This window comes from Callorhinchus milii, unplaced genomic scaffold, assembly GCF_018977255.1.
Source record: "Callorhinchus milii isolate IMCB2004 unplaced genomic scaffold, IMCB_Cmil_1.0 Scaffold21, whole genome shotgun sequence".
Lineage (NCBI taxonomy): Eukaryota > Metazoa > Chordata > Chondrichthyes > Chimaeriformes > Callorhinchidae > Callorhinchus > Callorhinchus milii.
The window spans coordinates 3,904,085-3,932,080 of NW_024704762.1; the positions used below are offsets into that span (position 1 = coordinate 3,904,085).

The 27,996-nt window shown below is 44.3% G+C and overlaps 2 protein-coding genes and 1 pseudogene across 3 annotated transcripts; all 3 read right to left on the bottom strand.

Annotated features, from left to right (window-relative positions):
- Positions 1–939: 939 nt before the first annotated feature.
- Positions 940–8,383, bottom strand: LOC103183538 (procathepsin L). Of its 2 annotated transcripts, none has more exons than XM_007901091.2 (8): positions 8,193–8,383; positions 7,707–7,862; positions 6,171–6,293; positions 5,325–5,483; positions 4,586–4,810; positions 3,187–3,355; positions 2,445–2,562; positions 940–1,781 (listed from the first exon to the last, which is right to left on the bottom strand). In XM_007901091.2, the coding sequence occupies exons 2-8, from the start codon at positions 7,836–7,838 to the stop codon at positions 1,682–1,684; spliced, it is 1,026 nt and encodes a 341-aa protein (XP_007899282.2). In that variant the 5' UTR covers positions 7,839–7,862; positions 8,193–8,383; the 3' UTR covers positions 940–1,681. The 2 variants fall into 2 exon arrangements, with proteins under 2 accessions (XP_007899282.2, XP_007899281.2); XM_007901090.2 differs by having other exon boundaries at positions 7,707–7,865.
- A 4,280-nt stretch (positions 8,384–12,663) lies between these two features.
- On the bottom strand, positions 12,664–17,010 carry LOC103183579 (annotated as a pseudogene).
- A 4,417-nt stretch (positions 17,011–21,427) lies between these two features.
- Positions 21,428–27,591, bottom strand: LOC103183578 (procathepsin L-like). Its single transcript, XM_007901147.2, has 7 exons — positions 27,463–27,591; positions 26,367–26,489; positions 25,452–25,604; positions 24,899–25,120; positions 23,253–23,418; positions 22,549–22,654; positions 21,428–21,527 (listed from the first exon to the last, which is right to left on the bottom strand). The coding sequence occupies exons 1-7, from the start codon at positions 27,589–27,591 to the stop codon at positions 21,428–21,430; spliced, it is 999 nt and encodes a 332-aa protein (XP_007899338.2).
- Positions 27,592–27,996: the final 405 nt, after the last annotated feature.

Sequence of the window (27,996 nt, forward strand, 5' to 3'; positions counted from 1 at the left end):
TGTGAGTTATTGTGCTCATTAATCTTAAACTTATATTGGGTGGAATGGCAACAGGGTGCAGACAAACATAAACAACAACAACAAGATTCCATTTATAGAGCGCCTTTCACGTCGGGAGGACGTCCCAAGGCGCTGACAAAGGCAAATAATAATAATAATAATAATCCTTGCATTTGATATAGCGCCTTATCACATCTTCGAGACGTTTCGAAATGCTTCACAGAATATACTGTAGGGTGAATTGACAGTATTTTTGTGGGCAAAACGCGGCAGCCAATTGCACACAGCAGTATCCCACAAACAGTCGTGGATCGAGACTAATCCTGAGGGGAGTAAGGGTAGTTAGGAAGGTCTCCTTGAAGTTGAAGTCAAGGTGACATACTTGGCATTGGAATATCGGAATCGAGCCAACCCTCTGTGACGGTCTCTGCTGTCCAGTTCCTGAACTGATGACACTACTGATGACAGCCCAGTCCAGCCTGGCTCATCGGCAGGACCTGGACAGGTAGAGCAGTCACTGGGGTCAGGGAATCATTCCACTCAACTCTTGTTAACCCCGCAAACCAAAGCCCTAACAGGTAGGGGGTCCAGAAAAGCTTGCCAGAAAAAAAAATTGGTACTAGAGTTGTTGCAATAGTTGCAGCAAATATCGACCTGAAGCCAGCGCCTTGGGACATCCTCCTGACCTGAAAGCAGGAATGTGTCTGTCCTGCTGGGATCACCCAGTCCATTCGGGCATTGACAAGCAATGTGTTTCAACTTTTCATATCAGGGGATCTTCTTAAAATGTGACACGTTGCAAATGTTAGCCTGTCAGTCACTCAATCTGAAGACATTTCTGATATGGACTGTCTAAGGGGGAGTGTTGTTCGGAAACACTGTCATAGCAAATCTACTTGCAAACCTCGACTGATATTAATATTCATGCCTCACAACTTGTTGAGTTACACAAGGAATGATTTATTGGGAAAAAAATTATTGAGTAATTTACAGCCTTAGAATTTAGCCAGACTGACTACTTTATACCAGTGTTAGACACCCCCTGAGTCCACAACACTCATAATGATTATTTACAGTATCTTTTCATAGAGATTCTTTGAGATAAACTTTACTGATTGCTGTGTGTTGGCCAGAAACATTGCTTTGAAACGGATTTAGTTGAAGGCAAAGCGCAGCCTATGTATTCTGGCCGAAATGACTGAATGATGATATTTTTGCCTGTTTGGATTGTTGCACACTGACCGGACGAGGCTGACAACACAAAGGCCTCTGCTAACTTAACGGCGGTTATACATCTGGGTCTGACTTGCGATATTCACAAACGGGATTTGTTGGTTTAATTGTGACTTCCGGTTTGCGAATATCGGATTGCGAAATTTGTGGCTGGCAAGTTGTAAATCCAAAGCCCAGAGAATGGGATGGGAGCAAAGACAAGTTATTAGAGTTGAGGTGTAGATCAGCCATGATCTAATAGAATGGCAGATCAGGCTCGGGGGGCTGAATGGCCTTCCTCTGTTCCTATGGGAAAGCCTGGCAAGGAAAAGACTGACTGAACAGATTTGATGGGCAATATACACATTTCCGACTTGCACCGCAATAGCTTCCTTGTATTATCGGTGGCTGAAGTGGTTTGCAACCATGGGTCCACAGTTGGACCTTCTGCCATTTGGCGGCAATATCTTTACATCAGTGGATAAACAGCATCTGAGGCGATACCACAGAGATTACCCACATCCTTGGCCATGAGCATGTAGCCAGCTTGCCCCCAGTGCTCACCCCAGCTGGAGAGGAAACAAGCTTGAATTAATTTTACAGCGTTTATAATAATGACAATAATAATGATAATTATAACCCTTGATACAGCGCCTTTCACGTCAGGAGGACGTCTCTAAGAATTTTGCTGGATATACTGCTAAGTGTCATGACTGTATTTTGTAGTCCAACACAGCAGTTAACCTCTACCCCAATGTTCTGGTTTCCGCTGTCAGGTTTCCATTACATCCTGTGTGCTATAAATAGAGTCTTGGTGCCTCATCACTTCATTGATAGTGACTGGTCTCTGGCAAGATGCATTGCTATGGATTTAGCTGAAAGGAAAGGGCAGCCTGTGTATTCTGGATGAAATGACTGAATGATGATATTGATATCTATTTGGATCATTGCACATTAACCAGACAAGGCTGACAACAGAAAGGCTTCTGCTAACTTAACAGCGGTTGAATAAAGAATATTACAGCACAGAAGGAGGCCATTCGGCCCATTGTACTTGTGCCGGCTCTTTGGAAGAGCTAACAACTTGTTCTACTCCCCCGCTCCTACCCCGTAGCCTTGCAAAGTACCTATCCAATTCCCTTTTGAAAGCTAATATCGAATCTGCTTCCACCACCCTTTCAGGCACTGCCTTCCAGACCATCCAGACATCTGGCCTAGTTACTTTAATGTACCTGTTTTTAATGATCCAGTAGTTCTGAGCTGTTTCTCCTTTCCCAGAGCTTCCGTAACCCACCACCAACACAGCGTGGTTCAGCTTCGAGGTACTGCACCTGGTCTCATGGTAAACCCCTGCAATAGTAAACAGTACCAAAAGCGGGTGAGAATCTGATGGCTTTTGGGGGAAGACAAGATGCAGTCCTTTTCCAGACCAGATAAAACCTTTTGGTGGAATAAAACACACTTTCACCTTTGCTCAGGCTCTCACAGGGCTCTCTGAATCCCTTTGAAACGTCCTCCCGATGTGAAAGGCGTCATAGTAATAATAATAAGCTTTGCGTTTGATACGGCGCCTGATCACGTCATTGAGAAATCTCAAAGCACTTCACTGTAAAGTGAATTGACTGTACTTTGTGGGAAAAATGCGGCAGCCAATTGCTCAGAGAACCAAACAAACAGTCGTGGATTGAATGACCAACTTATTATTTTTTTTTTTGAGGGACTATTACCCCTGGAAAGCGATCCACCAATCGACTAACAACCGGGTTCCTACTTACCGCTGGGTAAACAGAGACGTGTGTGTGGAGGAAGAAAACTCGCCTTAGGTTTCGCCCTGACCGGGAATCAAACCCGGGTCCCCTCGCTTGCGAGGCGAGTGCTCTAACCAATACCCTGCAGGACTCCACGCATATCAAATACATTTCATCATTTTATTTTATAGAAAAAATGTAAGGAAGTACGGTGTGTTGTCCTCACCTGTGCGGTAGAACTGGAAAGAAAAGTGACTGCCGTCAATTCCAACAGACACAGGTCCGACCGTGGCTAGGGTCACGGCTAACGCAGCCTCATTGCCGGTGGGAATGGTTTTGAACCCAGTGCAGTTGCCAGCTCTGTAGTGCAGGTTGTATTTGCAGACTTCAGTGTCCTGGCAAAGGTAAGGAAAAGTAACATTAACGGGGCTGACATTTCGGCAAACTCGGCTAACAGTTAAAAAAAGGGAACTAAACTGCAAAGTGATGGAAATCACTTTGCAATCACTAGCTGCTGTTTGAAGTGTTCCCCTTCATCACAGGTGGAAAGGCTGAACCCAGCTACTGGGGATAAACTAGTCAGAAAATAAATATTTCTTCACATTAAGGGCTGTGAGCCTGAGAGCCAGAAATCGATTGGGATAAAAACAACAAATTACATTTACACAGCGCCTTTCACATCGGGAGGGCGTCCCAAAGTGCTGGACGGTCGAGGAGGTGCACCCGAGCTGGGGGTTGGGATCAGGAGGGCTAGAGGGCAGGGAGGGTAGGGGGTAGGAGGGTGACCAAAGAAGGGCAGTCGAAGAGGAAGATCGGGAGACTGGCCTTCAAGGAGGCAAAGGAGGGCTTGAGGTGAAGAGACTCCGAGATGGAGTTCCAAAGGGTAGGGGGCAGAAAGTCTGAAGGCTGAAGGGATGTCTGAAAAGGAGGTGGATATTTGGGAAACAAGGGTGTTTAAGGACACGGGACTAGAAATTCCACCTGTGTCTATTTTGGTAACATTTCAAACTGTAGAGAATTTTGCAAATTGTTAACTTCAACTTTGACTTTGAAGTTGATTTTTCAAAATAAAAGGTGCAGAAAAGCAGCTTCGAAATTAAGACTGAATTTCAGAAATTTGTCATATTTTTGCCGTTCTAAAACAGCTGAGAAAAGTAGAGCAAATCTAAACCCAGGTGTAATTTCTCCCCAATTAGAGACGAGGTGGGGATCGAAAGATAAGCCATGATTTAATAAACAATTGACCTCCTCCTGTTCCCATGTAGCTATGTTAGAATAATAATCCTAGCATTTCATATAACGCCTGATCATATCGTTGAGACTTCTCAAAGTACTTCACAGAATATACTGGAAAGTGAATTGTCTGTTGTCAGACTCCACAACTGTGAAGCACTCCAGGAAGCTACCCATCTGAAGGGCACAAATTGTTGGTGTTGTTGCCTGTATATTTTGTGGGCAAAGGTGAAGAAAAGGACAGAACAGCTCGGTATTAATCCCAAACCTTCCTTGTCTAAATCTAACTCAACTAACCTACAGCCATGGGGAAACTTGGCTCCAGGGCCCATTGGGGTTATTGATCATCCCCAATGTGCTGGTGCCTTGTGTGAATGAGGATGGGCTCTTACCATTCCTTTGTAGGGGTAGAAGATCTCGCTGTCAATACCGCCGTTGTCTCTCACATAGTCGAAGGCCGCCATCATGTTCCCACCTTTACATCCCATGTTGCCTCGGCCCCTGGAACAGTCCACGAGGTTCTGTTCGCTCAGTGAGGTCAGATGCCCTGTCCGTCTCTTGATCTGCCCCTCGAGCGAGCCAGTCGCACTGAAAGCCCAGCAGGAGCCACAGTGACCCTGGAGACACAAACACACAACGAAGACTGAACTCCCACTCGCACACCTGGTCGGCCACAACTCAACCCCTTACAGCTCTCATTTTTTGAAGAACGCCTTCCAAATCGAGTTAAGACTCCAGCAGTTAACCCCAACACACGCTCTGGGCTCCACCGCCCAAAAACTTGTGCCTAATATTTTCCGGAATTAAGTAAGCAGAGTGGATCCCTCCAGAGGGGGAGAGAGAGTGCGCATTGCATTCCAACAATCTATCTCTATTTCCATGTGTAGAGGTGGGATGCCTGGAATTCTCAGTTTGGTTTGGAAACTCATAGAATGGAGGAACAGGCTCCAAGGGATGAATGGCCTGCTCCTGTTCCCATGTTCCTATGATTCGTGTTTGATCGTGATGGAGGCGGAAAATTCCAGAAGGAAGAATAATGAGTCCTTGACGTTAAAATTAACATGTAGGGATGCCCTTGTCGACTTAACCCAGTCAGAGCAATTGAAAACATTTGAATGATTTCTTTCTTACCTGGTTCTTCACCCCTGTGATGTAGCCTTGTTGACGCCAATCCACATTCTGAGGGATTTTCACACGACTGGTCTCGAGAACCATTGGTTCATTGTGAGGCTTCATCTCAGGGCTTGTTGGGATAAATCCATTCATAAGTTGGTTGAACTCCTCATTCGTCTAAAAGAAAGAATTCAAATCTGTCTTGTTTTTTTTACTCTTTATGTCCCCTGTTCCATGTCACACCAGAAAGGAGCATCTCAAAGAGCATTACGGAGATTTACTGTAAAGTAGATCAACTGTATTTTGTTGGCAAATATATAATAATATTCAGGGCTTCTGTCTATATAATAATTTTCCTTGCATTTGATATAACACCCTCATATCAACATGTCTTAAAGTGCTTCACTGGCTCAGTTGATGACACTCTTGCCTTAGATTCAAAAGGTTGTGGGTTCAAGACCACATCAGGACTTTGAGCTTCGTGGCGTCTATACTGACATTCCAATCCAGTGCTGAGGGGATGCATTGCTTTGTCGGAGGTGCTGTCCTTTAGATGAGGTGTTTAACCAAGACCCCGACTGCCTGTTCAGGTTGACGTTAAATATCCCGTGCCACTGTTTGAAAAGAGAAGAGAGTTTCTCTCTCCTTGTGTTGTAGCCCGGCCAACAAATCCCCCAAATAAAATCAATCAGTCACTCCATGGCTGTTTGTGGGACAATGTTGAGTGCAAAATTGGCTGCTATTTTTGTCTAGAAAATACAGTCACCGTACTTTGCAGTAAATCCCATTTTTTTGACATGGAAAGTGTGATATCAAGTGCAAGGATTATTATTATCTTCACTCAAATGAAGACTGTTCCCTCACCATGTCTCCAAACTGGTTTAGCTCCATGCTGTACAGGTGTTTGCCCATTGAGTGCTCGAGGTTATGAAGTGCGATTTTGTTGAAGTTTTTCTCCCACACCATTCTCCTCCAGCTTTCCACATTCTACGCAACAGAACAACAACGACAATAAAGAAAGAACAAACAAATTACAACAAATTGCACTGCATTTATACAGTGCCTTTCACGGCGGGAGGACATCCCAAAGCTTTGGGAAGAAACAGTGACAAAGAAACAACGACAGATTTGCAGCATCCCGAAATTGCATCCGGAGCTCTGCGTCATGTAAAGAACATAACATAAGAATTAGAAGCAGGAGTTGGCCATTCGGCCCCTCTAGCCTGTGCCCCATCATTCAATAAGATCATGGCTGATCTATTCTAACTCCACCTACCCACCTTATCCGCCTTTTCCCTTAATCCCTTTATCCACAAGAAATCTATCAATCTCAATCTTGAATATGTTCAAGGACTGAGCATCTATAGCCCTTTGGAGTAGAGAATTCCATAAATTCACTACCCTCTGAGTGAAGAAGTTTGTCTTCAACTCAGTGCAAAAGGGCTTACCCCTAATTTTAAAACTGTGACCCCTGGTTATAGTTTCTGCAACCAGAGGAAAAAGTCTCCCACTATCTATTCTGTCGTGCCCTTTGATAATCGTATAGGTTTCTGTAAGATCACTCTCATTCTTCTATATTCTAGAGAATATAGGCCTAAATTGCTCAACCTATCCTCATAACTCATCTCCCTCTTCCCAGGTACCAACCTAGTGTATCTACGTTGTACCCCCTCCAAGGCGAGTACATCCTTTCTTAAATAAGGAGACAAAACTGCACACAATACTCTCGGTGTGGTCTCACCAGGGCCCTATACAGTTGCAGCAAGACTTCCCTACTCTTATATTCTAACCCTTTTGTAACAAATGCCAACACACCGTTAGCCTTCCTAATTCCTTGCTGTACCCGCAAACTAATTTTTGTGATTGGTGTACAAGGACACCGAAGCCCTCTGAACGCTAACACTATCTAGTCTCTCCCCTTCTAAAAAATAATCTGCTACTGTTTTTGCCACTTAGGTGGATGACCTCACACTTCCCTACATTATACTTCATCTGCCACCTATTTACCCACTCACCTGCCTATCTATATCTCGTTGCATTATTTTAATGTTATCCTCGGTGTTTACTCTCCCTCCTAGTTTAGTGTCGTGGGTAACACATTCCTTGTGAATGAACAAATTGGGGCTAAAAAAAGTGTTTCTTAAAATAGGATGCAAATTCACATTCACATACTGCCTTTCATGTCAGGGGACATTCCAAAAACCCTCTCTGAAGTAAATTCCTTAACAGGAAAAATAAATCACGTAAATGGATAAACAGAGATGTGTGGAGTAAGGAAATATGCCTAAGGTTTTGCCCCGCCTGGAATCGTAACTGGGTCCTCTCGCTTGTGAGGCTAAGCTACGCTATGGGAATCCACAAAAAATATGGAACTCTTCATGAATTAGAATAGTTTTGTACCTTTGGATATTGCTTTCCATGGAATGACATCCAACTCTTCCAGTTTTCATCCAGCGCAGGGTCAACGACGAACATAGGGACCACGGCAAGAATGAGAGACGCCAAAACACCCACAAAAAGAAGGATATTCATTGTGTATTGCCCGAGCGATGAACCCTGCTAATTAGACACAGACAATCATTCCTGTTTGTCACAGACAAATCCCTTAATTTGGTCACACAAGCAATGACTGTTTTGCAGGACACTACTGTGCAATATTGTCTACCGCGTTTCACCCACAAAATATACAGTTGATTCACTTTACAGTACAATATATTCCACGAAGCGCCTTTTTATTTTTATCATTTTCTCTTTGAGTCGCGAGAGAAAAGCCTTCGTGTCAAGGCACCTCACACTGCACAGCACTGCAACAGTCACAACACGTGAAAACACGGTTAAGATTCGTGCCAGCACCCAGCGCCAGACGGAGAAACAAGAGAAACCAACCTTACGGTGGTGTCCTCACGAGCTCACTGCAGATCACTCGGCTCTGAAACTTTCTGGAAAGTCTTACACAGCCTCTCAGCATCAAACAACCGCCCCCTCCCCTCTCAGGCGGTGCGGGTTTAATTACTTGAGTGCCTGCTGCCTCTGTGCCTTATTCTCACAGCTTAATTGCGTGAGAAGGAACCTCACTCACCCACAGGAAGTTTCATCTCTTTTTCCAATGAGCAACTGAAGCGCAGAGCGATGTTGCTAGCCAGAATGCGTGAGTGATTGACACACATCGTAAGGGCTAACAGGAAGGTTCTGAAAACAGTGGAAAAAGTGCAACGTAGATTCGCTCGGTGAACTTTGAAGTGATGGTCTCAGTTTGACACAGATCTGCATCACTAACAAACTTTGATGCGGTCTCCCCATTCAGCCTGGCTCAGTTGGTGACTCTCTCGTTTCTGAGATCAGAAGATTGTTGATCACACATTGGATTTTTTTTTAATACGTGCGATAACGAAAGCGTTCTTTCAGAGGAAATAGCTTTTTATCTAGAGTGGATGTGGAGCTAAAATTATAATAATAATAATCCTCACATTTGATACAGCGCCTCATCACATCATTGAGACACCTCAAAGCGCTCCAAGGAATAGACTGACGAGCAGTTTGATGTGTATTTTGTGGGAGAAACCAGTAAATGATTAAAATCTCTAAGATCCGAAGCACAAAGAGGCAGTGAATGATCTAAAATAGTGAGGGCGAAGGTGACCGACAGCAAAAGAACTGACGTAAATATCACAATAATGTTAATCCTTGCATTTGATGTTTCTCCTTTCACATTGGGAGGATATCTCTGGGACGCTACCCTGTGTGAGGGACGCTGTATAAATTCAAGTTGTTGTTGTTGTTATCTCAAAGCACTTCACAGGATTTATTGTAAAATGTAGTGCAGTGTTTTAAGGCAAACTCAGCAGCCAATTTGTGCACAGCGACATCCCACACAAAATAACCATGAAATGAATGACAATAACAACAACAACAACAACATGCACTTATATAGGGTGGAGTAAGGAAACTTGCCGAAGGCTTTGCCCTGCCCAGGAATTGAATCCGGTTCCTGTCGCTTGCGAGGCGAGTGCTCTAACCACTACCGTGGAGTCCTGTAGCTCAGTGGTTAGATTCACTCGCTTTGCAAGCGAGAGACCTGAGTTCAATTCCAGGCAGAGGGCGAAACCTTGGGCAAGTTTCCTTACTCCACACAGAGCCTAATAATAATCCCTCCAAAACCAAAAACAATAATAGTATTGGTCATTTTCAATCCACGACTGTCTGTGGGACATTCCGTGCGCAATTGGCTGCCGCGTTCGCCCACAAATATACAGTCAATTCACTTTACAGTGTGTTCTGTGCAGCGCTTTGGGACGTCCTCCCGACGTGAAAAATGCTATAGCAAATGCAAGGATTATTATTATTATTATTATTATTATTACCCTACAGGACTCCATAGTTTACAATTAAGTGGCCGAGATTTTTATACACCTTCCTCTTTTCTTTGCACGATCAGTGCCTTGTGCACGAGGCTAAGCAGACAAAGAGATATTTCCATGTTATATTTTCCATTGTATCTCATGGTAAATGTCATGGTGAGGTGACTAAATTGTGTAGCTCTGTTAATTTAAATTTCCTGCAGTTCTACAATGTTACCATCGGGTGTTAATCCATCTCATTCAGATGTCGCCTGCATACTGACCCGGACCAAACTCCGTATCCACACCTCACCAGTTCTGGCCCAGGCTCCACTGGCTCGCCATCACCGAATGGATCGACTCCTAGATCCTCACACTCCTGTTCAAATCCCTTCACTCCCTGGCATCTCCCTCACTCTCCGACCTACTCACTCCCCAATCCACCACCCGGCACCTCCGCTCGACTGGCACCAGCCTCCTCTCCATCCATCGAACCCCCCGCCCCACCATCGGAGGTTGCACTTTCAGCCACTACACCCCGAAACTCTGGAATGCTCTCCCTCAATCCCTCCATCTTGACCCCTCTCTCCCCTTTTCAAGTCGCAGCCCTTCGTCGATTGCATTTACGGCCACCTCCGCCCCTGACGATCCCCCTCCCCTACCACCCCAACACCTTCCCCCGGCTTGGAGTCAGGCTTCGCCACTGTTAAGCGCTCTGAGACGCTGCAGCTGTTATATAAGTGCAAGTTGTTGTTGTTAAAATCGGAAAGTGTATTGTTACCCCAAACAATGGCGCCCCCTGGTGGCAGATATTGGTACAGTAGGTATTCCTTTGGAGATCCTCACCAAATCCACAGTGGGTCTGAAAGGATGAGATCAAAATGTCTCCCTTCATCCAATCTGCCTATTCTACATCTTATGATGAAGTTAGAAGAAGGAGAGGGATTTGCCTGACTGCCCATCGACGGTGCTTGCGGTCACCCACTCCCTCCCCCCAGTTCGGCGTCAGGCTCCCCAACTGTCAAGTGCCCCAAGATGCTGCCCGTGTAAAGGGTGCAGTGTAAGTGTAAGTTATTGTTGTTGAGCACAGTTTCAGCCTTTGCATCAGCTCAATCTCGTGTCTCGGGCTAGTGCACACGTGTGGGTGTCAGGTGTCAGGTGAGGGCAGGATCGGGGCTTCGCTGTGAAGACTCATGGGTGCAAATAGGCACTTGGGCGAAGTCCTTGCTCTCAGGCTAAGTGTGGACCTCATTACACTTTACCGTCCAGCACTAATGCAGCCCATTTCCTTCTACAATTATTTTCTAAAGTCTTTGAACAGAGAGACAGAGGGAGAGTGTGAGGAGTGAACATGAAGAACATCAGACCAATTGGAGTATCTGTGAAATGTAATAACCTTTATACTTGATATCGCACCTCATAATCATCCTTTAATACAGCACCTTATCACATTGAGAGCCTGTCTCAAGCACTTCACAGGATTTACCGTGAGCTGCGGTGACTGTGTATTTTGTAGGCAAACGCAGCAACCAATTTGCGCACAGCAATGTCCAACAAACAGCCATGATGTGAATGATCAATTTTATTTGGAGTGACAGCTGGACTACGAGTCCTGATGTGAGGCTTTCCAGTCCAATATGGATCTCTGAGTTTCTGTAGTCTCCAAACCTTCGGATTGAAATTCCACCTGGATATTTACAGTGTCCTGGAATTGGTAAAGTCTTAAAAACTGGCATCAACATGAAGTTTCAATTCAACAGTTTGCCAAATGTTGAGACTCTAAAATACTACATAGAGTAAATCTAGACCCAAATGGAATTTCTCCCCATTAGATTCTTTTGGAAGCTTTGATTTGATTTCTTGGGAAGGTGGGGAGAGGAGGGAACAAGGTCGAGGAGCTCAAAATAATAATAATAATAATAATCCTTGCATTTGATATAGCGCTTTTCACGTCGGGAGGACGTCCCAAAGCGCTTCACAGAACACACTGTAAAGTGAATTGACTGTATATTTGTGGGCGAACGCGGCAGCCAATTGCGCACAGCAATGTCCCACAAACAGTCGTGGATTGAAAATGACCAATTTATTATTGTTTTTTGGTTTTTGGAGGGATTATTATTAGGCGTGTGGAGTAAGGAAACTTGCCCAAGGTTTCGCCCTGCCTGGAATTGAACTCAGGTCTCTAGCTTGCAAAGCGAGTGCTCAACCACTGAGCTACAGGACTCCAAAAGGCAGGGAAAGGTGGACAGTTCTATTAAGGATCCGGAACATTCAGGATAAGAAAGTTGAGATATTTGGTGAACAAGTCTGACCATTTCTGTATTGGAGATAACTGACATTGACCGTCAGAACTTCCTTCTTCACTGACTTCACTTTAATAATAATCCTTGTATTTGATATAACGGCTTATCATGTTGTTGAGACGTCTCAAAGTGCTTCACAGAATACACTCTAAAGTATTTTATGGACTCTGTATTTTGTGGATTGTATACTTTTAACGCCCTTACTTCCCAAGAACCTATCAATCTTCCTTTTGAACATCCCAATTGTTTCTGCATCTACAGCCTCTGGGGCAGGTTAAAATCAAACCAGGAGGTCAGGTCAGATTGCCGTCTCTCTTTATTACACAGCTCTGTACTTCTGAGTCCATATATGAATGAGCAACAGAGACACCAAAACAGAACGTTAATACTTTGACTTTTGCATAAAATGCAGAATACCAGAGTCACTTCAGTAGCACATGCATAAAGAAATATTTTTAAGCAACCGATTTTTAAGCGCTCCAAGATGCTGCCCCGGGTGAAGTTTGCTATATCAATGCACGTTGTTGTTGTTGATTTAGTCCGGGAAAAGCATTTAACGATTTCCGATAATATGAAATTCTTTCTCAAAGGTTTGTTGGCGGAGCCTTCTTAAACGACACTGGGACATGGTGACTGAAGGCAGCTGAAGATGCCTACAATCTTAGAAGAGTTTGGATTTCTTAAAGTGGAGTCACTACAGTTCCAGTTGGTCCACATTTACACCACAGGATAATGTGCGTAACTGGCAATGCCGCAGTTATTGCCCTTGTCCTTTGCCGTGTGGAAGTATCCACTGTTGCCCCATTTGACTCCCCAACTAAAGGAAGAAAGAGATAGAAATTACGGTTAACATCACTTAAGGTCATAAAGTCACACCAAAAAAGCTTGTGTGCTGCTCTGAGATTAAGAGGTGGACGAGAGCGGGGCAGGAGGGATTTAGGGAGAGGAGGAGGCCATTCAGTCCATCTGGCCTGTTTCACCATTTTATTGGATCATAGCAGATTTGGTAATCTCATCTCTCTGCTTTTCTCCACATGTGTTAACACTCCTACTTAGTTCCCAAGTATCTGTCGATCTTTTGACCAATGCATTCTGCATCTCTGACCTCCTGGGTTCCACAGTTTCACAAGCCTCCATGGGAAGAAATCTCTTCTGATCTCACTCCTAACCGGCTGAGCTCCAATTTTAAGACCATTACAATGCAGAGATAATGTGAAGCATATCCTCAGAGTGATAAGCACCGGCAGAAGTTACCCCTAGTGAAGGGCACAATATAAATTCAAGTTGTTGTTGTCTCCATCTTTAGGCAAAACTGGAAAGAAATCAACACGTAATGTAAGTTCGCATGAGTTGGTTCAGAAAAAGAAAGTTCCTTTGGCCCATTCAATCTCACGCTCATCTAAACCAATTCCTGTCATTCATTTGAAAGACTGTCAAGCTTTCACATCACACATCAACAAAGCATGACCGCTGTATGCTCTTGGGTACCTTTGCAAGTGAGAGACCTGGGTTCGATTCCCAGCAGAGTGAAACCTTTCCTTACTCCACACGCCTGATAATAATCCCTCAAGAAAATAAAACAATTATAAATTGGTCACTTCAAACCATGACTGTTTGTGGGACGCTGCTGTGCGCAATTGGCTGCCGCATTTCGCCCACAAATATATAGTCAATTCACTTTAGTCTATTCTGTGAAGCGCTTTGAGACGTCTAGAAGACGTGAAAAGCGCTATATCAACGATTATTATTATTATTATTAAGTGGGTTAAGAGAGGAGCCCAGAGCTTAGAGGTCAAAGCACTGTATGTCACTGGTGCTAACCTTTTCTACGCTTTGCATTTGGTTAAAAGAAAATTGTGCATAATAGCTGAACTCTTACCAATATTTGGCGGTGTTGGGAAGCAAATAGGACTGTAGTTTAAAATGCCCTGGTTGCCTCATGGTGAAACACTACACTGCTTGAGAGGCGCTATATAAATGCAACTTGTTGTTGTTGTTGTGAGACGTACCTGTTTTTAACAATCCAATATGGTTCTCCTGCTTCAGTCCCATATCCAACACCAGTAACCCGTGGTCCATTACAGTCTTGCTACACGCCTCATCATAATAAATGCCTGTAAACAGCAGAAGTATTAAAGAATTGTAGAGCAGAAGGAGCCCATTCAGCCCTCTTATGACATTATTACAATTCGCGAGCTCTTTGTTCCACAATCTCTAAGGCGCATTTGAAGAATTTACATCAAATTTGTGATCTTAAGGTGTTCCTTAGGTGTAATTTGAGGTATTCTATGGTTCTTGGGGGAGATTTTGCAGGGAAACTTGATGTGTGTCTTCTGATGCTAAGAGACGCAGATAACAATAATAATCCTTACTTTTGATATAATGTCTTATCACATCGTTGAGACAAGTTGAAGCACTTCACATAATATACTGTAAAGTGTATATTTTGTGGGCGAACATCATAGCCAATTGCACACAGCAGTGTCCCACAAACAGCCGTGGATTCAGTAACAAAAATTTTTTTAAGGTATTGTTACTCCCCAGAAAGCGATCCACCAATCGACTAATAAATGGGTTCCTATTTACTTCTAGATGAACAGAGACGTGCGGAGTGAGGAAACTTGGCCAAGGTTTCGCCCTGCTCAGGAATCGAACCGGGTTCTCCCGCTTGCAAGGCAAGTGCTCAATCCAATATGGATCCACTACCTTACAGGATCGAGGAAGGTATTTAGCTGATAAACGAGAGCACAAGGCTCTGCGTAACTCTGACTTCTCACCTGATTTGTAGAACATGAATGACGCACGACCTGCGTCAAAGCCGACAGCTATTGGGCCGACAGTGGCCACCGCAGCGGCTAAGTCCCTCTCCGAGTTCTTCCTGATCATCTTCACCCCCTGACATGTGGCCACGCTCTCGTTCTCCTTACTGGTACAAACTCCGTTCTGCAACGTAAGTACAGCCCTTAGAGACACCGAAGCCTCGAGTCACATGAAAAAAGTCCAATATCATTTTTTCACCCAGCGAGTTGTTGGGATCTGGAATGCATTGCCTGAACGGGCGGTGGAAGCCGATACGATAACAACTTTCAAGAGAGACGTAGATAGATATTTGGAGGACAAGTTTGCAGGGCTATGGGGAGAGAGCTGGGGAGTGGGATTAATTTGGAAGCTCTTTGAAAGATTTATACCTCATTGGAAAAGGTCTTGCGGCTGGGAGTGACATGGGCATATTTGTTTTCGTATATATCAATCGATCATGAGTAATTTTCAGTTTTGCATTTTCCGCTGCAGTTACACCTGGTGGCCGATGAGTCAAAGTGGTGCTGTGACATCTTGTGTCACAGAGTACGCACATAGCCAAGTGGCGGGAACAAAATAAAGAACACAGACGACGTTAAGCCGAGGCAACAACAATCCAATTACATTTTTAAAGCGCCGAGTCCTCCCACTGAGTCCTCCCAAAAGGAGTCCTCCCACAGGAGTATAGATAAAGATGAAATGTCTGTCTGTGTGTCAATCTACATTCCGTATTGGATCCTTCGGTTCCAAAGAAAGCTGCAATGGGTATAGCTAGTATAATATAATATCATAATAATAATCCTTGCATTTAATACAGCGCCTTAACATCTCAACAGCACATCATTTTCAAGATGTCTCAGTGGCTGTGTAAATGTGGGTGATATAGCAGCCAATTTATAGAATCATAGAATCTCAGAGCACCATCATGCCTGTGCCGGCTTCTGGAAAGAGTTATCCAAACAGTCCCACTCTTCCACTCTTTCCCCATAGCCCTGCAAATGTTACCTTTTCAAGTATATATCCAATTCCATTTTGAAAGTTATTATACAATGCGCTTCCACCATCCTGTCAGGCAATGCATTCCAGATCGTAACAACTCGCTAGATTTTAAATAAAATTTTAGATGCAACTTGCGCAGAGCGATGTCCCACAAACAGCCATGGAGCGAGTGACTAATTTTATTCGAGCGATTATTGGCGAGGACACCAGGAGAGAAAGTCTCTTCTCTTTTCAAATAGTGTCACAGGTTGCTTAACGTCCACCTGGACAGGCAGATGGGACCTTGGTTTAACGTCTCACCTGAAGGACGGCATAGACATATAGGGTCTCCAAGTCCTGAGCTGGGGATTGAACCCACAACCTTCTGCCACAGAGACGAGAGCGCTACCAACTGAGCCACGCTGGCACTTTGAGGTCATTGCCCCAGTCATTGACAAAACAACAACAACAAAATTGCATTTATAGAGCGCTTTTCACTTTGGGAGGACATCCCAAGGCGTTGTACAGTTGCGTTGAGACCCAAGCAGGGGGGAAATGGTCAGGGTGAGGGGAGGGAAGGAAGGGAGCGAGGAGGGGGTAGAGAGTCGAGAGGGGAGGTGTAGGCACTTTTGAAGAGAAGAAAAGGAAGGTGTTTAAAGAGAGGGTAAGTTACCTTGGCAGTGTAGGGGTAGGATTCCTCCGAGTTGATTCCTTTCTCTTTAATGAAGAGGAGGGAATGGATACTGGAGCCACCGTTACATCCGTGATTCCCGACACTCTGGCTGCAGTCCATCAGGTACTGCTCGCTAAGCGAGATCAACTTCCCCGTTTTCTTAAACCACTGACCTTCCAGGACCCCGGTCGTACAGAATGCCCAACATGAGCCACAGGCTTTCTGGTGAATGAGGAGCAACAGCGAATTAATAACAATAACAATTCTTGCATTTGCTACAGCGCCTTATCACAGAATATCTTAACCATTCTTTTCCTTCCGCTCGGCCGGCACTGGCCTGCTCCATCTCCCCCACCCCCGCCAGCCCCACCATTGGTGGTCGAGCCTTCAGCTTTTCTGACCCCACCTTTTGGAACTCCATCCCAGAACCCCTCCACCTCGTCCCCTCTCTTTCCTCCTTCAAGGCCCATCTCAAGACCTTCCTCTTGACCCCGCATTCAATAGTTTAGTAGGCGCTAAAAGTGATTCTCCTTCACCTGGTCCTTCACTCCGGTAACGTAGCCTTTAGGGCGCCAGTCAACACTCTGAGGGAGGTCAGTCTTATCATCAGCTGTAAATATGTTGCATGTTTTGTTGTTATATTGCCTTGTGTTTCGCCTATTCAACAGGTTACTGAACTCCTCAACGGTCTGGAAAGGTAAGTGATGTTGAGATTTGTTAGTTACAATATCGCCACACGGTGGGTGTGAGGGAAGAGAACAGCATCAGGTCATGATATCTTTTGGGATAATATCCCATACACACAAACAGTTGTGGATCGAGTGACTAAATTGTGATTATTCTTTTTCAAGGAATTATTACCACCCAAAAGCGATCCACCAATCAAATAACAACTGGGTTCCTACTTACCGCGAGGTAACCAGAAGTATGTGAAGTGAAGTAAGATCGCTTGCGAGGCGAGTGCTCTAACCACTACACGACAGGACTCCACAATCAATCTTCATCCCGATTCAATGGGAGTGTTTCAAAGATTCGCTGTTCACCTTTCACACTCTCACACTTCAGGTACCTACCATGTCTCCAAACTGATTCATCCCCACAGCAAACGTGTGTTTCCCCATGAAGTAATCCGTGTTGTGCTTCTCAATATACTGCAGGTTCTGCTCCCACACATTTCTTCTAAACACAGCATCTTTCTGAAAAGTAGGATTTACACCCGTGTCAAACTCCAACTCCTTTTAGCATAGAAATCATCAATCGAGAGAAATATTTTCCACCTGGATAGCTTAGCATTTCGGATCATCTGACTAACCACATTCACCAATCTCGTCCAAACGACTGCATTTCTGACAAAACAACACTCTTGTCAACATTGCACAGGAGCGTCAGCTTAGATTTTGAGTCTCAAACTTCTGATGTGGAGGCTTGAACCCACAACTTTCTGACCCAGAGGCAAGAGTGTTACCAAATGAGCCAGTCCGACAATTTGCATGGGAGAAGAGAGCAGAGAAGAGGAGAGAGGAGAGAAGGGGAAAAGAGGAGAATAGAGGAGAGGGAGGAGAGGAGAGAGTGGCTGAAAATAGACGAGCTTCTCAGGTTTGGGCTAAGCCTCGGTGTTAAGGCAGAGTTAGAGTCTCCCAAAGACGTGATAATATTTTGTTTTAAAATTTCATTTTCAGAAAGAGCACAAGGAAATAAGATGGATGAGTGTAAATAACTATAACTGGAGTCTGGAAAAAAATGTGAAACATGAGACATTGCCCTAACCCTCTCTGGTGAAAAGCTTTGCTCTTACCTCCTGGTACAGCTTCTTGTGAAAAGATTTCCAGCTCAGCCACTCATTGTCCAATTCTGGATTGATCGAGACTGTTGAAGCTTTAACTAGAACGAACACCACAAAACAGCCCCTCAGCAGGAAGTTCATGACGAGTTATCTGTCAGAACAAAACACGGGGATCAGACAGACAGTGAGCAAGTTACTCTGAGACAAGAGATTTTGTGCGGCAGTGGTCATCTCCCTGCTTTGATATAACGTCTTATCACTTCATTGAGACGTCTCAAAGCGCTTCACAGAATATACTGTGAAGTGGGTTGACTGAATTTTATGGGCAAAAGACACATATGATAAAACAACATTTTTATCAATAGTCCTACCTTCCAGCCGTCCTGCCCTCTGGCTAATGTGCGGAGCGCGCAGGTCAATATATACCATAGTTAACAGCAGCGTCCTGTCCACCCTCAAGATGCTGCTGTAACACAAATGATTGACAGGTCCGAGTGATCAAGTTGACAAATAATATCAGATATCTCGCGTCCTGTAAGGTGACCTGTTGCTCAGTAAGCAATTTATTTCCCCCTTCCGCACAGTAACGCTGATTGCTGAGTGTAACTCATTTGTTAGCTTTAAGATCAGAGCAGCTTTGGTGCAGAGTTTTTGTGTTAGAATCCAAAGCCAAATGAACGGCCTTTTGTCACCGAGGTCCCGCTGTGATGCCAGAATATTGTGTTTGAGCACACGGAGCTCAACAACGAGGTAACAGAAACCTCCACACTGCGACTGTTGACTCTGCTATCGGCCAATAATGATAATAATAATAATCATAATATTAATAATTCTTGCATTTGATATAGCGCCTTATCATTCCGTTGAGACCACCTCGAAGTGCTTCAAAGAACAGACTGTCAAGCAGATTGACTACTTTGTGGGTGAAACCAGTAAATGAATAAAATCTCTAAGATCCGAAGCAGAAAGAGCATTGTGGGAGGCAGCGAGTGATCTTAAATAGAGAGGGTGAAGGCGACCGATAACAAAAGCTCTTTTGAACTTAAGTAAGTATCACAATAATGTTAATCCTTCCGTTTGATGTTTCTCCTTTCACATTGGGAGGATATCTCTGGGACGCTGTATAAATTCAAGTTGTTGTTGTTATCTCAAAGCACTTCACAGGATTTATTGTAAAATGTAGGGCAGTGTTTTGAAGGCAAACTCAGCAGCCAATTTGTGCACAGCGACATCCCACACAAATAGCTATGACGATGACAACAACAACAACATGTACTTACATAGCGTGGAGTACGGAAACTTGCCGAAGGCTTTGCCCTGCCCTGGAATTGAATCCGGTTCCTGTCGCTTGCGAAGCGAGTGCTCTAACCACTACCCTACAGGCCTCCATAGCTCACAATTAAGTGGTTGAGATTTTTATACACCTCCGCCCCCGCCCCCACACCCAAGCAACACCTCCCTCCTGGCTCGGAGTCAGGCACCGCCAGTGTTAAGTGCTCTGAAACGCTGCACTGCGTGGAGGGCGATATATAAGCGCAAGTTGTTGTTACTAAAAGCTGAAAATGTATTTGAAAATGAACAGTAGGTGTTCCTTTAGAGATCCTCACCAGATCCACAGTGGATCTGAAAGGATGAGATCAAAATGTCTCTCTTCATCCAAGCTGCCTATTCTACATCTTATGATGAAGTTAGAAGAAGGAAAGGGATTTGCCTGACTGCCCATCGACGGTGCTTGCGGTCACCCACTCCTTCCCCCCAATTCGGCGTCAGGCTCCCCAACTGTCAAGTGCCCCAAGATACTGCCCGTGTAAAGGGTGCAGTGTAAGTTAAGTTGTTGTTGTTGAGCACAGTTTCAGCCTTTGCATCAGTTCAATCTCGTGTCTCGGGCTAGTGCACACGTGTGGGTGTCAGGTGTCAGGTGTCAGGTGAGGGCAGGATCGGGGCTTGGCTGTGAAGACTCATGGGTGCAAATAGGCACTTGGGCGAAGTCCTTGCTCTCAGGCTACGTGTGGACCTCATTAGATTTTACCGTCAGCACTAATGCAGCCCATTTCCTTCTACAATTATTTTCTAAAGTCTTTGAACAGAGAGACAGAGGGAAAGTGTGAGGAGTGAACATGAAGAACATCAGACCAATTGGAGTATCTGTGAAATGTAATAACCTTTATATTTGATATCGCACCTCATAATCATCCTTTAATACAACACCTTATCACATTGAGAGCCTGTCTCAAGCACTTCACAGGATTTACCGTGAGCTGCGGTGACTGTGTATTTTGTAGGCAAACGCAGCAACCAATTTGCGCACAGCAATGTCCAACAAACAGCCATGATGTGAATGATCAATTTTATTTGGAATGACAGCTGGACTGCGAGTCCTGATGTGAGGCTTTCCAGTCCAATATGGATCTCAGAGTTTCTGTAGTATCCAAACCTTCGGATTGAAATTCCACCTGGATATTTACAGTGTCCTGGAATTGGTAAAGTCTTAAAAACCACAGAAAATTGGCTTCAAAGTGAAGATTCAACAGTTTGCCAAATGTTGAGACTCTAAAATACTACATAGAGTAAATCTAGACCCAAGTGGAATTTCTCCCCATTAGATCCTTTTAGACGGTTTGATTTGGTTTCCTGGGAAAGTGGGGAGAGGGAGGGAACGAGGTCGAGGAGCTCAAAAGGCAGTGAAAGGTGGACAGTTTAATTAAGGAGCCAGAACATTCAGGATAAGAAAGTTGAGATATTTGGTGAACAAGTCTGACCATTTCTGCATTGGAGATACCTGACATTGACCGTCAGAACTTCCTTCTTCACTGACTTCAGGAGGTCAGGTCAGATTGCCGTCTCTCTTTATTACACAGCTCTGTACTTCTGAGTCCATATATGAATGAGCAACAGGGACACCAAAACAGAATGTTAATACTTTGACTTTTGCATAAAATGCAGAATACCAGAGTCACCTCAGTAGCACATGCATAAAGAAATATTTTTAAGCAACCGATTTTTAAGCGCTCCAAGATGCTGCCCCGGGTGAATTTTGCTATATCAATGCACGTTGTTGTTGTTGATTTAGTCCGGGAAAAACATTTAACGATTTCCGATAATATGAAATTCTTTCTCAAAGGTTTGTTGGCGGAGCCTTCTTAAACAACACTGGGACATGGTGACTGAAGGCAGCTGATGATGCCTACAATCTTAGAAGAGTTTGGATTTCTTAAGGTGGAGTCACTACAGTTCCAGTTCATCCAAGTTTACACCACAGGATAGAGTGCGGAACTGGCAATGCCGCAGTTATTGCCCTTGTCCTTTGCCGTGTGGAAGTATCCTTTGTTGCCCCATTTGACTCCCCAACTAAAGGAAGAAAGAGATAGAAATTACGGTTAACATCACTTAAACTCATGAAGTCACACAAAATAAAATTTAACGCTCGTTTCCGCTCTGAGATTAAGAGGTGGACGAGAGCGGGGGAGGAGGGATTTAAGGAGAGGAGGAGGAGGCCATTCAGTCCCTCTGTGCTGTTCCACTGTTATATTGGATTAAAACAGATTTGTTAGTCTCATCTCTCTGCCTTTTCTCCACGTGTTAACACTCCTACTTAGTTCCCAAGTAATCTGTCGATCTTTTGACCAATGCATTCTGCATCTCTGACCTTCTGGGTTCCACAGTTTCACAAGCCTCCATGGGAAGAAACCTTTTCTGATCTCATTCCTAACCGGCTAAGCTCCAATTTTAAGACCATTGCAATGCAGAGATAATGTAAAGCATATCCTCAGAGTGATAAGCACCAGCAGAAGCTACCACTAGTGAAGGGCACAATATAAATTCAAATTGTTGTCGTTGTTGTTGATGTTGTCTCCATCTTTAGGCAAAACTGGAAAGAAATCAACACGTAATGTACGGTCAAAGGAGTTAGTTCGGAAAAAGAAAGTCCCTTTGGCCCACTCAATCTCACCAGTCACAGGGTCAAGTGGGTCAAGAGTAGAGCCCAGAGCTTAGAGATCAAAGTGCACTCACTGTACGTCGCTGGTGCTAACCTCTGCTACGCTTTGCATTTAGTTAAAAGAAAATTGGGCATAATAGCTGAACTCTTACCAATACTTGGCAGTGTTGGGAAGCAAATAGGACTGTAGTTTAAAATGCCCTGGTTGCCTCATGGTGAAACACTACACTGCTTGAGGGGCGCTGTACAAATGCAACTGGTGCTAACCTCTAAGATGCTTTGCATTTGGTTAAAAGAAAATTGGCGCTGTTGGGAAGCAAATAGGACTGTAGTTTGCAATGCCGTGGTTTTCTCATACTGAAAGTGCTCTGGGACACTATACTGCTTGAGGGGCGCTATATAAATGCAACTTGTTGTTGTTATGAGACGTACCTGTTTTTAACAATCCAATATGGTTCTCCTGCTTCAGTCCCATATCCAACCACCAGTAACTCGTGGTCCAGTACAGTCTTGCTACACGCCTCATCATAATAAATGCCTGTAAACAGCAGAAGTATTAAAGAATTGCAGAGCAGAAGGAGCCCATTCAGCCCTCTTATGACATTATTACAATTCGCGAGCTCTTTGTTCCACAATTCCACGGTTCTTTGGGGAGGGTTGGAGGAGATTTTTCAGGGAAACTTGATGTGAGTCTTCTGATGCTAAGAGACGCAGATAACAATAATATTAATAATAATCCTTACTTTTGATATAACGTCTTATCACATCGTTGAGACATGTTGAAGCACTTCACATAATATACTGTAAAGTGTATATTTTGTGGGCGAACATCATAGCCAATTGCACACAAACAGCCGTGGATTGAGTAACCAAATTTTTTCTTAAGGTATTCTTACCCCCCAGAAAGCGATCCACCTATCGACTAATAAATGGGTTCCTATTTACTTCTAGATAAACAGAGATGTGCGGAGTGAAGAAACATGGCCAAGGTTTCGCCCTTCTCGGGAATCGAACCGGGTTCTCCCGTTTGCAAGGCAAGTGCTCAATCCAATATGGATCCACTACATTACAGGATCGAGAAAGGTATTTAGCTGATAAACGAGAGCACAAGGCTCTGCGTAACTCTGACTTCTCACCTGATTTGTAGAACATGAATGACGCACGACCTGCGTCAAAGCCGACAGCTATTGGGCCGACAGTGGCCACCGCAGCGGCTAAGTCCCTCTCCGAGTTCTTCCTGATCATCTTCACCCCCTGACATGTGGCCACGCTCTCGTTCTCCTTACTGGTACAAACTCCGTTCTGCAACATAAGTACAGCCCTTAGAGACACCGAAGCCTCGAGTCACATGAAAAAAGTCCAATATAATTTTTTCACCAGCGAGTTGTTGGGATCTGGAATGCATTGCCTGAACGGGCGGTGGAAGCCGATACGATAACAACTTTCAAGAGAGTCGTAGATAGATATTTGGAGGACAAGTTTGCAGGGCTATGGGGAGAGAGCTGGGGAGTGGGATTAATTTGGAAGCTCTTTGAAAGATTTATACCTCATTGGAAAAGGTCTTGTGGCTGGGAGTGACATGGGCATATTTGTTTTCGTATATCCCTATCGTTCATGAGTTATTTTCAGTTTTGCATTTTCTGCTGCAGTTACACCCGGTGGTCGCTATGTCAAGGTGGTGCTGTGGCATCGTGCGTCACAGAGCACCTACATATGTACGCAAGCACTGCAGTCACACCTGGTGGCCGGACCGGCTTACTGTGGCATCTTGCGTCACAGAGTACGCACGTAGCAAAGTGGCGGGAACAAAATAAAGAACACAGACGAAGTTAAGCCGCGGCAACAACAATCAAGTTACATTTTTAAAGCCCCGAGTCCTCCCACTGAGTCCTCCCAAAAGGAGTCCTCCCACAGGAGTATAGATAAAGATGAAATGTCTGTCTGTGTGTCAATCTACCTTCCATATTGGATCCTTTGGTTGCAAGGGAAGCTGCAATGGGTACAGCTAGTATAATATAATATAATATAATATAATATAATATAATATAATATAATATAATATAATATAATATAATATAATATAATATAATATAATATAATATAATATAATATAATCCTTGCATTTGATACAGCGCCTTAACATCGCAACAGCACATCATTTTCAAGATGTCTCAATGTACAGTGGCTGTGTAAATGTGGGTGATATGGCAGCCAATTTATAGAATCATAGAATCTCAGAGCACCATCATGCCTGTGCCGGCTTCTGGAAAGAGTTATCCAACTAGTCCCACTCTTCCGCTCTTTCCCCATAGCCCTGCAAATGTTACCTTTTCAAGTATATATCCAATTCCATTTTGAAAGTTATTATACAATGCGCTTCCACCATCCTGTCAGGCAATGCATTCCAGATCGTAACAACTCGCTAGATTTTAAATAAAATTTTAAATGCAATTTGCGCAGAGCGATGTCCCACAAACAGCCATGGAGCGAGTAACTAATTTTATTTGAGCAATTATTGGCGAGGACACCAGGAGAGAAAGTCTCTTCTCTTTTCAAATAGTGTCACAGGTTGCTGAACGTCTACCTGGACAGGCAGATGGGACCTTGGTTTAACGTCTCACCTGTAGGACGGCATAGACTTATAGGGGCTGCAAATCCTGAGCTGGACCCATAACCTTCTGCCACAGAGGCGAGAGCGCTACCAACTGAGCCACGCTGGCACTTTGAGGTCATTGCCCCAGTCATTGACAAAAGGAAGGTGTTTAAAGGGAGGGTAAGTTACCTTGGCAGTGTAGGGGTAGGATTCCTCCGAGTTGATTCCTTTCTCTTTAATGAAGAGGAGGGAAAGGCTGTTGTAGCCACCGTTACATCCGTGATTCCCGACACTCTGGCTGCAGTCCATCAGGTACTGCTCACTAAGCGAGATCAACTTCCCCGTTTTCTTAAACCACTGACCTTCCAGGACCCCGGTCGTACTGAACGCCCAGCACGAGCCACAGGCTTTCTGGTGAATGAGGAGCGACAGCGAATTAACAATAATAATCCTTGTATTTGCTACAGCGCCTTATACCGTCTTCAGGACGTCTCAAAGCGCTTCACAGAATATCTTAACCATTCTTTTCCCTCTGCTCGGCCGGCACTGGCCTGCTCTATCTCCCCCACCCCCGACCATTGGTGGTCGAGCCTTCAGCTTTTCTGCACCCACTTTCGGGAACTCCATCCCGGAACCCCTCCACCTCGTCCCCTCCCTTTCCTTCTTCAAGGCCCATCTCAAGACCTTCCTCTTGACCCCGCAATCAATAGTTTAGTAGGCGCTAAAAGTGATTCTCCTTCACCTGGTCCTTCACTCCGGTAACGTAGCCTTTAGGGCGCCAGTCAACACTCTGAGGGAGGTCAGTCTTATCATCAGCTGTAAATAGGTTATATGTTTTGTTGTTATATTGCCTTGTGTTTCGCCTATTCAACAGGTTACTGAACTCCTCAACGGTCTGGAAAGGTAAGTGATGTTGAGATTTGTTAGTTACAATATCGCCACAGGGTGGGTGGGAGGGAAGAGAACAGCATCAGGTCATGATATCTTTTGGGATAATATCCCATGTGCACAAACCGTTATGGATTGAGTAATAATATAATAATAATAATCCTTGCATTTGATATAGCGCTTTTCACGTCGGGAGGACGTCCCAAAGCGCTTCACAGAACACACTGTAAAGTGAATTGACTGTATATTTGTGGGCGAACGCGGCAGCCAATTGCGCACAGCAATGTCCTACAAACAGTCGTAGATTGAAAATGACCAATTTATTATTGTTTTTGGTTTTGGAGGGATTATTATTAGGCTCTGTGTGGAGTAAGGAAACTTGCCCAAGGTTTCGCTCTGCCTGGAATTGAACTCAGGTCTCTCACTTGCAAAGCGAGTGCTCTAACCACTGAGCTACAGGACTCCACAAGTGACTAAATTGTGATTATTCTTTTTCAAGGAATTATTACAACCGAAAAAATGATCCGCCAATTAAATAACAACCGGGTTCCTACTTACCGCGAGGTAACCAGAAGTATGTGAAGTGAAGTAAGAAAACTTGCCTTACATTTCGCCCTGGCTGGGAATCAAACCCAGTCCTCTCGCTTGCGAGGCGAGTGCTCTAACCACTACACTACAGGACTCCACAATCAATCTTCATCCCGATTCAATGGGAGTGTTTCAAAGATTCGCTGTTCACCTTTCACACTCTCACACTTCAGGTACCTACCATGTCTCCAAACTGATTCATCCCCACAGCAAACGTGTGTTTCCCCATGAAGTAATCCGTGTTGTGCTTCTCAATATACTGCAGGTTCTGCTCCCACACATTTCTTCTAAACGCAGCATCTTTCTGAAAAGTAGGATTTACACCCGTGTCAAACTCCAACTCCTTTTAGCATAGAAATCATCAATCGAGAGAAGTATTTTTCCTCTAGAGCTTAGCATTTCGGATCATCTCACAAACCACATTCACCAAGAAATGTGCCTTATCACCATAATCGCAGGCCCACAATAATATTCAAACAGTATCAGTAATCCGTGCATAATCCTTCCTTTATCATTGTGTTGATAAGCTGATAAACATCTTTGCAGATTTTGCTGTGGAGAAATCACTGTGTATTTTGGAGTCAAACACAGCAGCGAGTTTGCACACAGCAGCGTCCCACAAACAGCCATGAAGTAGATGATTTTGCTTTGGTTTTATCTGGAGGATTGTTGGCCAGGACACCAGGTGAAACTCCCTTCTCTTTACAAATAGAGCCACGGGATCCTTAACATCCATCTGACCTCAGTTTAACATCTCATCCAAGCGACAGCATTTCTGACAGAACAACACTCTTGTCAACATTGCACAGGAGCGTCAGCTTAGATTTTGAGTCTCAAACTTCTGATGTGGAGGCTTGAACCCACAACTTTCTGACCCAGAGGCAAGAGTGTTACCAAATGAGCCAGTCCGACAATTTGCATGGGAGAAGAGAGCAGAGAAGAGGAGAGAGGAGAGAAGGGGAAAAGAGGAGAATAGAGGAGAGGGAGGAGAGGAGAGAGTGGCTGAAAATAGACGAGCTTCTCAGGTTTGGGCTAAGCCTCGGTGTTAAGGCAGAGTTAGGGTCTCCCAAAGAAATTATATTGTTTTTTTAAAAAATTAGATTTTTAGAAAGAGCACAAGGAAATAAGATGGATGAGTGTAAATAACTATAACTGGAGTCTGGAAACAATGTGAAACATGAGACATTGCCCTAACCCTCTCTGGTGAAAAGCTTTGCTCTAACTTTTTGACCCAGAGGCAAGAGTGTTACCAAATGAGCCAGTCTGACAACTCTTACCTCCTGGTACAGCTTCTTGTGAAAGGTTTTCCAGCTCAGCCACTCATTGTCCAATTCTGGATTGATCGAGTCTGTTGAAGCTTTAACTAGAACGCACACCACAAAACAGCCCCTCAGCAGGAAGTTCATGACGAGTTATCTGTCAGAACAAAACACAGGGATCAAACAGACAGTGAGCAAGTTACTCTGAGACAAGAGATTTTGTGCGGCCAAAAGGTCTATCTCGTAGACCACGTCGGTGGTCATCTCCCTGCTTTGATATAACGTCTTATCGCTTCATTGAGACATCTCAAAGCGCTTCACAAATATACTGTAAAGTGGGCTGACTGTGTATTTTATGGATGAAAGACACATATAGTAAAACAAAATCTTTATCAATAGTCCTACCTTCCAGCCGTCCTGCCCTCTGGCTAATGTGGGGAGCGCACTGATCAATATATACCATAGTCAACAGCAGCGTCCTGTCCACCCTCAAGATGCTGCTGTAACACAAATGATTGGCAGGTCCGAGTGATCAAGTTGACAAATAATATC

Coding starts and splice junctions, on each gene's coding strand:
- LOC103183538 (XM_007901091.2), bottom strand. CDS start 7,838: ATGAATATCCTTCTTTTTGTGGGTGTTTTGGCGTCTCTCATTCTTGCC. Junction 4,811..5,324: donor TCACAGGGGTGAAGAACCAG/GTAAGAAAGAAA, acceptor TTGTGTCTCCAG/GGTCACTGTGGCTCCTGCTG. Junction 3,356..4,585: donor TCTACCCCTACAAAGGAATG/GTAAGAGCCCAT, acceptor TACCTTTGCCAG/GACACTGAAGTCTGCAAATA.
- LOC103183578 (XM_007901147.2), bottom strand. CDS start 27,591: ATGAACTTCCTGCTGAGGGGCTGTTTTGTGGTGTGCGTTCTAGTTAAA. Junction 25,121..25,451: donor TTACCGGAGTGAAGGACCAG/GTGAAGGAGAAT, acceptor CTCATTCACCAG/AAAGCCTGTGGCTCGTGCTG. Junction 22,655..23,252: donor ATTCATGTTCTACAAATCAG/GTGAGAAGTCAG, acceptor TGCTGTTTACAG/GCATTTATTATGATGAGGCG.